Raw genomic sequence first — 14,740 nt, 5'->3', positions numbered from 1 at the left:
CAAATGCGTGGGCGGTTTAGCTGTGGTAACAATATGAACGAAAAGGACAAAATGTTTTAGTAAAAGATTTTCCATTTAAAGTGAGTTCTTTTCCTTTTTAATCACTTAAAGAAATTGTCATAGAGAAAGAAGGGAGAATTCGTTAAGTTATCGACTGGCTTTTATTAAACAAAGAACGTGCACTGGATTATGCGATGCAAAAAGGGGGTGGTATAATTGCAATGGAATAGAAAAAACAGTCTAAGATGAAAAGAACGGGATTTATTTTTTAAATTTTATAAGCTTAACAAAACACGTTTAATTTATATAAAAATGTTACATCCAAAATGGAGATGCTTAAAAGTAAATAAATTATTCAATTCGTTGAATTTCTTTTGATATTTTAACCCAGTTTGTTTGAATATATAAAAACTTCATTGAAAGTAGGAAAATAACAGAATAAAGTTAAATTTACATTTTTTACAAAAAAAAAAATAATAATTTGTGATATCTATATTATTCGGGCTTTCATTTTTATATCCACAAACTTTCGGCCAATATAAACTTCGACCTTCTTAACGCGCATCTTGTTGAACGAATCTAAATGAATTTCGAACTGAACTGTTTTAATCCATGGAGGTAGATTGTTCTTATTTCGTCAGTCACGACCGCGTAGAAAGTGCTAAATTTTTGTTATTCTTTCTTAGTATCATTTGCAGTAAAGATTGAACATTCGACCCCCAAAAGACTGTCACTTGCGGAACTAATTATTAACCAACACTTTCAATTGTTAGGCCATGATAATTTAATAAAGGATTAAATTCAAAATTACATATAAGTTCCCAAGTTTGACTAGATTGCCAAGTTACACCTTAAGGTCAGAAGTTACATCGGCCGAAACATTGTAAAAAAAAAGAAAAAAAAAAAATGAGAGATGAGAAAAATAGTCCCAATAATACAAAATTATCAACCCTCACACAAACTCCGAAACAAAATACAAATATTTTTTAGTTTATAAATTAAAATTACATTCTCCAGTAATACAGTATTATTGACTGACAACTGTATTTATCATTTTACTCTAAGGTTTTTAAATTAAATTTACATCAGGAAATTAAGAAAATAAAAATACTCGAGTCAAAGTTAATTAGTTAAAATAATTCACTTTGAAATTATGAGCATTAAGTGGTTTAGTTCAACTATGCTAAATTTGACATTTTAGAAGGAAAAATAACAAATATTAAATGACACGTTCCTTCATGCTGTCATGAGAAAAATGAAAATTGATTTTTTTGTAAATACCGGGGAAATAATTTAAATAAAATATTTTAGACTTTTAAAAGTGTGTCCATTTTACTATATAAATTGAACGTAAAATGATCACCCAGTTCTTGACCACAAAGTTACGATCTCCGTTAAAAAAAAAAAAAAAAAAAAAAAAAAAAAAAAAGGCCTAGTCACTCAAAAGTGACATTATGCACGTGGTACAAGTAAGCCAGTTTTGTCGAATTGTCAGACTGTCCATAATAAAACCATAAAAATTAAAATAAAAATTAAGATGCATTGAAAAATGTAAAAATAAAGAAATCGAAATAAGAATTGATTTCAAAAGAAAGTCGTGTTGTTTCTGCGTTAAAAGTGACATCACGTTGTTTCAGGGATTTTAAAAACTAAAACTAGTTTATTATTTTGATTGTGAACAAGCCATAAAAAATATGAGGAATAATAAACCGCCCACTGTTTTTCGGCTTGTTTTGGACAACAAACAAATAGGTTGATCTCCAAGTCGTAAGTCGTGGTACTACGTTATGTGGCAAGAACTTGTGATCAATGATCAATCATGACAATGAAATCACAATCTAGGAGGATTGTATTTTATTTATTTATCAGATGTTCCTAGAGTGCGGACACGGAAATAGAATACCGTTTTTATTTTTCTGTTTGACAGAGTGGAGTGGAGCAGTGAGCACTGAGCACTCAGAGGGTAAAACTGTACAAATACAAAAATTTGCTTTCTGGACATGGGTGTAATATTACCAAAATATGGGTTTGTATTACTGTACACAGATTCGAAAAAGTTGTCAAAAAAACAAATATATAACAAATAAATATTATCAAAGGCAAGATAAGTTACTTTTCTACCTAACTGGATACATTTTTTTTTTTTTTTTTTTTTATTCAATGTAACTTGTTTATTCAGCTCGAAAAACATGCAGTGTTTACCGATGTATTGGAAAATTCAAAATGGCGCCCGACACTCTTTAACATGGTAAGTTTGGGAAAAGGTGTTATAAATAATAAACTAGATAAAATACTATTTAAAAAACACCGAATATATGTCAACTTATGTCACGGTAACATATATTGAGCGAATTTCTAACAGTATTTTGTCTAGTTTATTATTTATAACATCTTTTCTTGAACTTACCGTGTTAAAGAGAGTTTCGGGCGCCATTTTGAATTTTCCAATACATCGTAAACACTGCATGCTTTTCGAGTTGAATAAACAAGTTACATTGAATAAAAACACGAAAAATATATCCAGTTTTGTAGAAAAGTAACTTATCTTGCCTTTGATAACATTTATTTGTTATATATTTGTTTGTTTTTTGACAACTTTTTCGAATCTGTGTACAGTAATACAAACTCCAAAATATTTATACACTAAAAAGACACAAATGTCTTAATAAAAGTAGTAATTAAAAAGACGAATAAGGAAATGTAAAGTTTTTCTACTTTTTTTTTTTTTTTTTTTAGGGTAGAAATATAAGCAGGAGTAATAATTTTGCATTAACTTCAATGATAGATTCATGTAAAACTAACGATTACGACTTCAATAATTTTACTAAAAATTTCGGTGCTTCTTAAGAGTCGACTGACCAACTTTTTTTCTAATATGTCGTTTTGTACTTAACTGGTATGTCGAAAACATTAATATATCAAAAAATTGCGAAAATTCATCCAGTAGAAAGTTATTTAAAAAGGTAAAAGTAATTATGGAAAATTGAGTAAAACTGCATTTTTTTATGTTAGACGATAAAGAGTTCACACACAGGGTACATAACTCAGAACGCAAAATTTAGATTTACACCGAATTTTCTAGCTTATAATGAAACTTTTTGTACTAAAACACAATAGTAGTTCTTATAATGAAGTTTCGTAATTTTTGGATATACTGCTATTTTCGATATGATAATTGAATACGTATTATTGTTCTTGCTTAAACCGACATATTTAAAGAAGCGACCTGTCGACTATCTTAAGCAAACTTTCATTACAGATTTAGAAATTCGTTTGTTGAAAAATTCTTCGTTTTTCGTTTGACATTTTAGGCATATTGTCATTTTATAGTTGCATTCAGAAAGTATTTTAAAGTCTTGAAATAATGAGTTTATTTTTATTTTTTTAATCTTCAACACGCCATTATTTTAAGACATTAAAAATGGTCATGTCCGATCATTCAATTAGAGTAATCACGTCCCGATTTCATCATTTTAAAAATAAATTTAAAATACAAAGGTTTTCTTTCAAATAATAACAGCAACACTTTTCTAGGTAATACTGTCGTTTTCCGACACATGTAATTTTATTGGAAAGGTTCAGAGTTTTTTTTTTTTGTTGTTTTTTACAAATGATATTCTGAAGGTATTGGCGTAAAAATCAATTTAGTATTAAGTGTTAATAGAAAGAAAACACTTTAAAATTAGCCGATATACTGGCATAGATCCAACATGGCTAATCGATATAAAATAGGAACGGAGAAGAGGTCAAATGAAATTAATTAAAACAAAATATAAACAGTTTTTCTGTGCAAAAATACTGAAATAATGACATTTAGAAACCCATTCTTAACGTGAGGGGGGGGCGTTTTGTAATTGCTGTATTTTGACATAAAAGATATAGTAAAAATTGAATTTAACTTGAAAATCCTACTTTAAAATTGCAGGGTTCGCAGAATAAAATAAATGATCTTTATAAAAAAACTCACTAAAAAGGTTCAATTTTTTTCGTTTTACTTGATAATTAACTTTAGCCATCCATCTTGAATTTATGCCAGTATATATCGCCTAATTTAAAAGGTATTTTTGCTCCATTTTATACGTAATATTAATTTAAAATTGATCTTTACTCCAATTTACGCGTGGTTTTACGATCTTGCCAATCGGACATAGGGTTAGTGATAAAACAATTTAGTTAACTGCACTTAAAAGTTAGAATGGGTCGAAAATAGATCATTTTGTGCTATTCATTACCTTCGTCTCAGATAACATGGAGAAGGTGGCTTTCACGTTAAGACAGTCTTTCTAAGTAACGTTATTTAGAAAGCCATTTTTAGCATAGAGAAGGAGAACAGGGTTTATTCTAAACTTTTACCGGCTATTTTTTTTTGGTCAATGACAAGATTTTTTCCAAATTAAAAAAATAAATAAAAAATAAAAACGTTACAATGACGACTTTTGCAGGTTTTCAGAGGGTGCTGAAAAACGAATACAACATTTAAACGTGGCGCAGAGAAATAGTTTTCAACTTTTCATGATATGAAGAAATTACTTTTTCAAAAAGTGGGGATCACTTTTCTATACAAATTTAACGTAAAATGAGCAGTCATTTTCTGGCCAGTGACTTTTAATTTGACGCAAACACGTAGTTTTCCGGTTATTAAGCAATGTAATTCCTTATGTTATCAGTGGTGGTAGTGGGCATTTCTGTACGCGCATTTTTGACGCACGCACGTCCAAATTATGCGCGCTTGTGCGTACAGAAATGGCCATGATTGATATTACATTGCTTAATGAGACTTGTTTTTACACGCCCACGAGATGGCCAGGAAGTGGGTGCTCATTTTACGTTAAATTTATATAGAAAAGTGATCGCTACTTCTTGAAATTTTATCATATGAAACCTATTTCTCTGCGCCACTTTTAAATGTTGTATTCGTTTTCAGCACCCCCGAAAACCTATAAAAATCGGCATTGTAAAGGTTTTTGGAGGAGTTGGAAAGATTATTAACATTGACCTACGAAACTGACATTTTCAGTCCACCCCGTTCTAAAAGGAGGTCTTTAAAAATGAAAACAAAAAAAAAAAAAAAGATTGTCGAAAATAGCAGTAATAATGCACAAGTGCCCCTTTTCAATATCTAATTTAGAGCCCCTCCCCCATTATAGAGTTTTTGTTGTTGTCTTTGTTTTCATATGAATGTTAGTAAAAACACAAATAAATACCAAGTCCCCTTAATGTAAGTAATCGATATTAAGTTATTTATGAACATTTGTTTGTTACATCTTAATTGTAATGTAAGCTTAAAAAACGAAATCACGAATAATTGTATTTTGACAAGAATCGGAGACACTAAAAAAATAAAAAAAATTTTAAAAAAATGTACACAAACATAACTTTGGTACTGAAATAACATTATTATTTTAAAAGCCATTCTTAACATGGGGAGGGTGTTTTGTTTGTACCGACGATGTACTTTAACCGGTGCTAGTGCACTTACTGATCCCAGCTATTTTTAAAATCGTATTTCCAAGTTTAATTAAAGTTATAGGATATGTTTTTTTTATTCAATTGTAAGGTTAAAGTATAATAGGTACAAAACACCCTCCCCATGTTAAGAATGGCTTTTTAAATAATAACGTTATTATTTCAGCACAGATCAATAAGTACACTCACTAGTACCCTTTAACCTTACAATTTAATAAAAACAAAACTTTGATTAAAGTTGAAAATAAAATATAGCACGGATGACAATAAGTGCACACACAGACAGCACACTTAGCACCATAATTTTGGTGCTGAGAATGCGTTAACTAATAAAATATTTAAAAGGTGGTTAGAAAAGTTGGTACTTTGTCAATGCAGTCATCATGCAGATGCAGAGTGATCCGTGTTGAAATAACGTTATTATTTGAAAAGCCATTCTTAACATGAGGAGGGCCGGGAGAGTGTTTTGTACCTGTTCTGTACTTTAACCTTACAATTGAATGAATAAAAATTTTTTAAAAAAACTTTAATTAAACGTGGAAATACGATTTAAAAAATAGTGCGGACTGCGGCGGAGGTGTATAAGAATTTTTGTAGGAATTTTTGACACCCCTAACACGAAATTGCGAATAAAATATATAAAAAAAAAAAAAAACTCAATTTCTTTTAAAAGTGTGCTGTTTATTTCCTTTATGGATTATACTTCCAAAATAAACTACGTTGGTTTACTTTCGGCAACTTCTCTTGTTTTGTCCTTTCGTCCTCACATTCCATGAGCGACAAAGGGGGAAAAATTGGTGTTTTCCGAATCGGAATCTATCGTTGGCTTATTTTTGACTTTTTAGTATTTTGGTGTTTATTCATTTACCGCCCTATTTTTTAAGTAGTATTTTCAAATTAAATTCAAGTTTTACAAATATGTTTTATTATTAAAATTGTTAGGTGAAAGTACAGAAAGTTACAAAACATCTTCTCCTCCCCATGTAAAGAATGGTTTTCTAAATAACATTATTTCAACACGCTGCAATAAGTACCTTTTTTTTTTTTTTTTTTTTTTTTTTTTAAGTGCCTTCATGCCTTGTCCGGAGCGATTTTCATTTTATAAAGTACAATTGAAAAATTAGTGAAAATTTATTTCGACTAATTTACTCATGTGTAATGTATTTGCGCTTCAAAAAGTTTGAAAACAATCTACCGTAAATATTGACGGAAAAATAATCTGCGCTCTCATTCATGAAGTATATAACCGGATTATTTTACTCAAAATCGCTTTTGACGGCAAATTAAGTTGCTCAAAATTTCGGTGATGCAAAAGATTAGACGACAACGAAGTCCGCGCCGCAGCAAAGTGTTGTCTAAAAAAATGATTTTTCGGGTTTGTATTACTGTACAGATTCGAAAAAGTTGTCAAAAAACAAATATATAACAAATAAATGTTATCAAAGGCAAGATAAGTTACTTTTCTACAAAACTGGATATATTTTTCGTGTTTTTATTCAATGTAACATGTTTATTCAGTTCGAAAACCATAGTGTTTACCGATATATTGGAAAATTCAAGATGGCGTCTGACTCCCTTTTTAACACGGTAAGTTTGAGAAAAGGTGTTATAAATAAAAAAACTGGATAAAATACTGTTAAAAACTCGCTCAATATATGTTACCGTGACATAGCTTGACATATTCGGCTGGTTTTTAATAGTATTTTTTCTAGTTTTTTATTTATAACATCTTTTCCTGAACTTACCGTGTTAAAGAGTGTCGGGCGCCATTTTGAATTTTCCAATACATCGGTAAACACTGTTTTTCGAACTGAATAAACATGTTACATTGAATAAAAACACGAAAAATATATCCAGTTAGGTAGAAAAGTAGCTTATCTGGCCTTTGATAACATTTGTTATATATTTGTCTTTTGACAACTTTTTCGAATCTATGTGTACAGTAATACAAACCAGATTTTTCTTTTTCCCCTCTCTCATATATATATATATATATATATATATATATATAATCAATAGGTTTGTATTACAATCCACAGTCGTACGAAAAAGTGAAACCACTAAAAACTTTTCGGTACTAGTGCAGAGTCAGGGAGTGCTCACTGCTCCGCCATCCGGACGTAAATAATAACGTTATTATTTAAAAAGCCGTTCTTAACATGGGGAGGGGAGGGTGTTTTGTACCTATTCTATACTTCAACCTTACAATTGAATAAAAAACATTAAACTTGGAAATACGATTTAAAAAAACAGCGCGGATGGATCACTCTCTGCACTAGCACCAATTTTTCCAGATAGGTAGAAGAGTAACTTGCCTTTGACAACATTTGTTATATTTTTTCATTTTTAACCATTTTTTTGTACGTCTGTGGATCGAATCAAATATTTTATGAATACTAAAACACAAGTTCCAAACAATAATATTTTTATTATTTTATGCTAAAAAATAGTGCTTGTGCTATTTTTTTGGTATTATTATACAAACACCGTGACAGCGTTAGGGTTAGGGTTAGGGTTTAGGGTTAATTCGCTGTCACGGTGTTTGTATAAATTTACCATTTTTTTTAACAGTATTTTCAAGTTGAATTCTATTTTTACGGTATTTTTGTTTATTAATTTACTAGGTGAAAACTCATAGTTACAAAAGACCTTGCCATATTAAGAATGGGTTCTAAACAATAACATTATTTCAGCGCGGTTACGTAGATATACAAGTAGCCACAAAATAAAGTATCATGCGGATTTTTTTTTAAATTTTATCAAAGGCCGTTTGCTGCCGACTTCGTGTCGTCTATTCCTCTGCAGCAACAAATTCTTTTTTTTTTTTTTAATATAAAACATTTTCGAACACAAATTGGTCACAAATAAGTGGATAAAACGAAAACCAAATTGGATACTTATGCAATATCTTCCGTTTATTGTTAGATGAAAGTACAGAACAGTTACAAAATAACCACCCTCCCTGTGTTAAGAATGGGTTATTATTTCGGTATGGTCAGTGTTTGCTACTAAATATTGTTTTTTTAATAATTTCCGAACGATATTGCCTTTAAAATAATTTGTCAGTAATAGCAATTGTTACCGAAAAGTTCAGTATTTTTAACGAAGTCTAACTTACATTTTAAACAGAGAGGAATACAAATAATATATTAGCGTACTTGGTTAATAGTAACGAACAGTTTATATTTAACTTGCATATTATTGATAAATTATAATAGATATTAGTTTTTAAAATATAAGTTTAAATAAATTATATTAAATTAAAAAATAAAACGCCTTAAAACGATCATAATTCTTTAATCTGAGCAACAGTTCAATCGTAATACAAAGTTCTCAAATACATTAGCTTTCTTTTCACGAAAGTAAATATCGAGAAATTATGTAAAACAATTTTTAAGAGGGTTAAAAATAGAATCTAAAACGAGGGAAACAATTTGACAAACGATTTTTACAGACGAATTTTACTCATGACAATAACAGGTGCTTCTTACCTGCCATCTTTGAAATAAGCCAAAAATTCTTCAATCCTTTAAAAAGGTTTATCTTGTAAATCCCTCCTTAAAATGTCATCTCCTCCAATTCTGTATAGTCGAGGCCAACAGATTATCCGCCTAACATTAACTGATAGCGATTATCGCGAGTATATAAGCGTAATGTGGAGGGCCGTTTGTCCCAGATCCGGTATATGTCACCTTTCCGGGGCCATGTTCGGACTGGAATCAGCAAGCTGCGCACTCTAGCGGCGAATGCGCGCATAAACACATATGCGAGTTACCTGCCCCTTAACTCTCTTTTCTTTTCTTTTCTTTTTCTTTCTTTTTTTTTTCTTTTTTTTCCTTTTCTCATTTTTAACTACCAGTAGACATTTCAATTTTCATTTATTCGCACAAATAATTAGATTTGTTCGCTGACTTGTTTAAAATGGTAATTTTGGGATATTCCAAAAATAAATTCGCCATTAGGTTTGATGACTAAATTGATTTAAAATACTGTGTCTTATATATATATATATATATATATATATATATATATATATATATATATATATATATATATATATAGAGAGAGAGAGAGAGAGAGAGAGAGAGAGAGAGAAAGAGAAGGGTTTTATATATATATATATATATGCATGCCTCCATATATATATATATGTATATATATATATATATAGGCGTGCCTATATTTATATATATATATATGCATGCCTCCATATATATATATATATATATATATATATATATATATATATATAACCCTTCTCTTTCTCTCTCTCTCTCTCTCTCTCTCTCTCTCTCTCTCTCTATATATATATATATATATATATATATATATATATATATATATATATATATATATATATATATATATATATACAGGATGTCCGTAAAGTTACTACAGTCTTACAAGTTACTATACAGACACCCTGTAATATATTAACTATTAATACAAATATAATACAATAAAACAATAAGACTGTATAGTAACTTTACGGACACCCTGTATATATATATATATATATATATATATATATATATATATATATATATATATATATATATATATAACCTTTCTCTCTCTCTCTCTCTCTCTCTCTCTCTCTCTCTCTCTCTCTCTCTCTCACACACACACACACACACACTCACTCACTCACTCACACACACACACACACACACTTCCATTCTCTTGGCTTTTAATAGCCATATGTAATCACAAAAAAAACATATATTTCCTTTTTATTTGTATTTTAACTTGAATCATCTGCCGATATGGGCGGATAATTTTTACACTGTAAAAGACCTGAAAAGGGCTAGTTAAGGCCAAAATCAAATTATTGTGTGCTATGTGTCAAATTTTGTTATTCTTCATTCATAAAAACTTGCTCTGTACTTTAATACATTGAGTTCTCGAGTCAGAAATGTGACATTTAATATGTATTTATAGCTTAATAATTATCTGAGATTTCCACTTGGATTAATAATGTGTGTGTGTGTGTGTGTGTGCCCCCCCCCACGCATGTGTGCATATGGTGCATGTGTGTGTGCGTGTGTGTGTATTGTGTGTGCGTGTGCATGTGGTGTGTATCTGTCTTTGTGTGTGTGTATGTGTGTATGTGTGTGTGTGTGACATACTAGTGTCGTCTTGGCTGCTTAACTAATATTCCGTGTTAAAATAAATAAGTATATATATGACAACAAAAAATCTGTTGCTAATGCAGAATAGTGGATTTTGAAAGAAACGCATTTCAGGTAAAAACATTATTACATACTTATGTGTCATGTTGAAATTAATTTAAATTCCACAAATTACGAAAAATAATCCAGTAGAAAAATAATTACACGTACAAATAGAATTTATCGAATTATCGAGTTTTATCGCATATTTTAATGTGGAAGAGTTATGCGATCAGTTCTGTATGACAAACTGACTTATTTCCCTTGCTTTCCTTGAAATCCGTCATTGAAAACAAATAGAAAATGCCTGACTGTTAGTCTCTATGATTTTTTTCTGAAAAATAAATCTAACATATCTTTCACTGGTTCATTTTCCGTAATTTTTGGAATTTATACTTATCTCATCATATGTAAGTATGTAATAATGTTTTCACCTGAAATGTGTTTGTTTTAAAATCCATTATTCTTTTCTTTTTTTTTTTTACACGGTGGTCACCACTTATCAAGGCCCGGAAGCCACTCAGGGATAAGGGTTATTGCAAGTACAGTATGTTAGTGTGGAGATTTAATGAAATGTTTACTTAAGGGGGCGGTTCATTAGGAATTTGTTTACGTTGGACTTGAAGACATCCAGGTTGTAGTCAGGTGGGAAGCAGGCAAACGGAACAGAGTTCCACAGGTGTGCAGAAGTAGAAATTGGACAATATAGTGATCAATTCGGTAAATTTGTTAACTTATATGGAACGGCTCATCAAGAACTTGTTTACATTAGACTTGAAGACAAACATATTGTAGTCAGCTGGAAAGCAGGATAACAGAAGACAATTCCACAGGGGTGCAGTTCTAAGAAAGAAGCTTTGTTCATGGAATCCACGTTTTGATTTAGGCACAGATAAAGAGTGGGGAAATTTTTTGACAGTGGATTCAGCTAGACGGGTGTTTTTCGTGAAAGATTGGCGAGGAGGGACCAAAGATTGGAGTTCAGACGAGCACCTGCCATGGACATAACGATAGGCTCGCAACGTCTCTTCTGTGGGAGAGAGGTTGCAGGGAAGAGAAAAGGGCATCCCTCACTAAGCCACGAAGTCAATTTTGTACTCTGTCAAGGCAGGATAGGCTGTTTTAGCAGCTCCTGCCCAGATGTGGCAGCAGTACTCCAGGAATTTAAATATTAGATCTATTATTAATCGGAAGAGGGATGTGTGATAGTGATGAAGTAGCGGAGAAAGGTTTTGTCACTTCTATTTTTCAATACTTGACCCATGTAAAGTTTTTCATGAACTAGTCAGCTTTGATGATATTCGTTTTTATTCCTACGAAACTCTGCACCGACGATATACAATGTTGTGGGAGAAGTGACACAGATGAGGTCAACCAGTTAGCCAGTATATCACAATGCCTGCCACCAAAACAAAATAAAGGCTAAAGGCATGAACGTGACAACAACAAACGAGGTGAACTCTAGTGTACAATGAACATAAGGGTTTTTATTTCATCTATAATATAAATCTCACCTGTCTGTTTAAATGTATGTATGTATGTATGCGTTCAAATGGTTGTCATATTACTGGGGAGCGGAAGTGAGGACGAGCTCCTTTTCTCCTATAAAATACTCCTAGGGCATGCTCAAATCTATAGCCTCTGACAATCTAGTCCTACTCCTGGCCTTCTTGTGTGGTTTGTCACTAAGCCCAGCGGACCTGTTCTACTGATAGGAGGGGGCGTCTTAGGCGAGTTACTGGCGCCATAAAACCAGTAGCTCCGGGCAGATGGTGCTTGTTAGTCTGGCAAGCCAGATCATCTAGGAGAAGGTTACTCTGATTTCAAACCACCATTGTCTCATGCGTATATACGAGTGCATGTATGCATATGTATATATTGTCTTTGTGCACATGGATGAGTGTATGATGAATCATATACATGTGCCGGTACGTAGAAATTCCCTAGTTGGTGTTATTTATACCACTAGGAATGATGGGCCCTAAGTCATTGTTCTGACATCCATCTGGGAGACAGAACCTCTGAATGATCCACACATTTACCAATCATCTTGCTTTTTTAGTTTATAATTGAATCATAGTTGCAGGAATTTAGTGAATGGTATTAGTGTCACACAAGCCTCTGCCACTTAAATCCGTTGAAGTCCAGATATCCCAACGGTTCTAGATCATTCTTATCTAACCACTTTTCAAAGTCCTATGGCGAGGAAGGCATGTTGACATGTACAGACTTAATCAGTTGGGAGCACACAGTCATAATTTCACACATAGGTGGCAAGAATCTTTTCTTAACGTCGTTATGATGTTCTGATTTATTCTGATAGGGACACTTTCTGGCAGAGATTTTTGTGACTGAGCAGCCCTATTTAGGGACAGCACTGCTCACCCATTGTATGGGAGGGTGCTAGAAAAGGTGCACTAAAAATTGCCTATCGGAACCAAGCTGGTTAGCTTACTGCAGTTAACGGGGATTCACTACAGCAGGAACAACAGAAATAAGAAATTTACAGGAAGTATGATGAAACTGAACATAAGTTGTTAGAACATTAGAACACTTCTTAATCTGGAAATAAACAACAGCACTGGTTATAAATGAGCTACAAAGATTAAATATCAATATAGCAGTTGTGCCTGAAACATGTCTATAAGGTGAGGACTACTGTCTATAAGGTGAGGATTACTGAAGTGAAGTCGGGTTATACACTTTTCTGGACAGTTAAACCGGAAGGCATGAAGCAGGATGGTGGCGTTGGCTTTGTGATCAGATCCACTCTTGTTGAGAAGATTGAACATGGAACTGGAATCACTGATCGTCTCATGAAGCTCAGGACCCCTCTGGAATGTGGTCGATACTTGTTTATTCTGCCAGTGTATGCACCAATTATAGAATCCACAGAAGAAAGATTTGCTTCTGTCATGTTTAAATTGTCTCCCTTGAAGACGTTTGCTCCTAAGCTATGACATCGCTCTTAAATTTACAACCATAACATATACTTACCAATAGTGATTCGCCTCTGCAGATTATCATCATGGCTACCATGTTCACTACTGGCATTGGAAAGGTTGGAGCCTGATCCTCTTATATCGTTCTGAAAGAACACAAGAATTCTCGTTTAAAATTCCTTTCCCAATAAAGATTTTTGACCATTTTTAAAATTGTCTGCAATACCTTCCTAATCTATATTACACATTTTTTTTATTTTACTATTTTACACCCCAAACAAGGTGTACTGCCACTTGGATGTAAAGAGGTTACTATTTGGTATTATGTCTAACAGTGAATTGTGAGTTGAGTAGTCAAATGTTTGTTAACATCACAGAAGAAAGAATCATGTCCTTTTAAGAGACTTCGAAATACCATTGCAGCTGTAGCAATTGAAGAGAAGCTGATTGTACTCAGCGATTTCAATGCGCATGTTGGTCAGGACCATGACATATGGGGTGCGCTTGGCCGTTATGGCATCGCCAAAGTTAACAGTAATAGTTTACTTTTACTGCAGCTTTGTTCGGAATTTAATCTTGCTGTGTCTAATACATTCTTTCGTCAAAAGCGTAAGTTTAAAGTCAGATGGACACACCTCCAATGAAAACATGGGCATGTGATCGACTTTAACATAAAAGCGACATGAGAGACATGTGCAATGTGTGAGAGACATGTGCAATGTGAGCTGACTGTGAAACTGATCACAAGTTGGTATGTGAAAAATTTAAGCTCTGCATTTGTAGAAAGATTCGAATGGCAGGGGTTAAGGTTCTAAAATGTGTTGATGTCTCAAAACTAAGAGATCCTGCAATTCGCATGGCTTTGGAGGAAAAAGTAAGCACAGTTGAGTTTGATGACACCTGGGAAACTTTTAAAGATCAGGTATATACTTCTGGAGTGGAAATACTTGATCTGAAGAAGTCTGTATACAGAGACTGGTTTGATGATAATGATTAAGAAATAAAGGCTTTCTCGGAGAAAAAAAATGTCCTTCATGAGAAACTTTTGAATGACAATCTCAGAAACAGAACAGTTGTTGAAACAAAATACAAGGAGCATAACGCAGTTCTACAGAAAGAGCTTAAGAGAATGAAGAATATGTGGTGATCCAATATATCTGC

General features: G+C 32.4%; 1 protein-coding gene across 4 annotated transcripts in view; it reads right to left on the bottom strand.

The window, feature by feature from the left end:
- Positions 1-9,282, bottom strand: part of LOC145279936 (protein EFR3 homolog A-like) — a 271,461-nt gene extending 262,179 nt beyond the window's left edge. For 2 of the 4 annotated variants that reach the window (XM_080131515.1, XM_080131518.1), the window contains exon 1: positions 8,958-9,187. Coding sequence is in view for 2 of the 4 variants with exons in the window: in XM_080131518.1 (XP_079987644.1) it covers positions 8,958-8,964 (7 nt within the window). In the remaining 2 variants the exon portion in view is untranslated. Of the gene's footprint in view, positions 1-8,957 lie in introns of all 4 variants that reach the window. The other 2 variants (XM_080131520.1, XM_080131519.1) reach the window with 2 other exon arrangements.
- Positions 9,283-14,740: the final 5,458 nt, after the last annotated feature.

This window comes from Euprymna scolopes, chromosome 7 (assembly GCF_053919585.1).
Source record: "Euprymna scolopes isolate OS-2025 chromosome 7, ASM5391958v1, whole genome shotgun sequence".
NCBI lineage: Eukaryota > Metazoa > Mollusca > Cephalopoda > Sepiida > Sepiolidae > Euprymna > Euprymna scolopes.
This window is presented reverse-complemented; position numbering and strand designations above follow the sequence as displayed.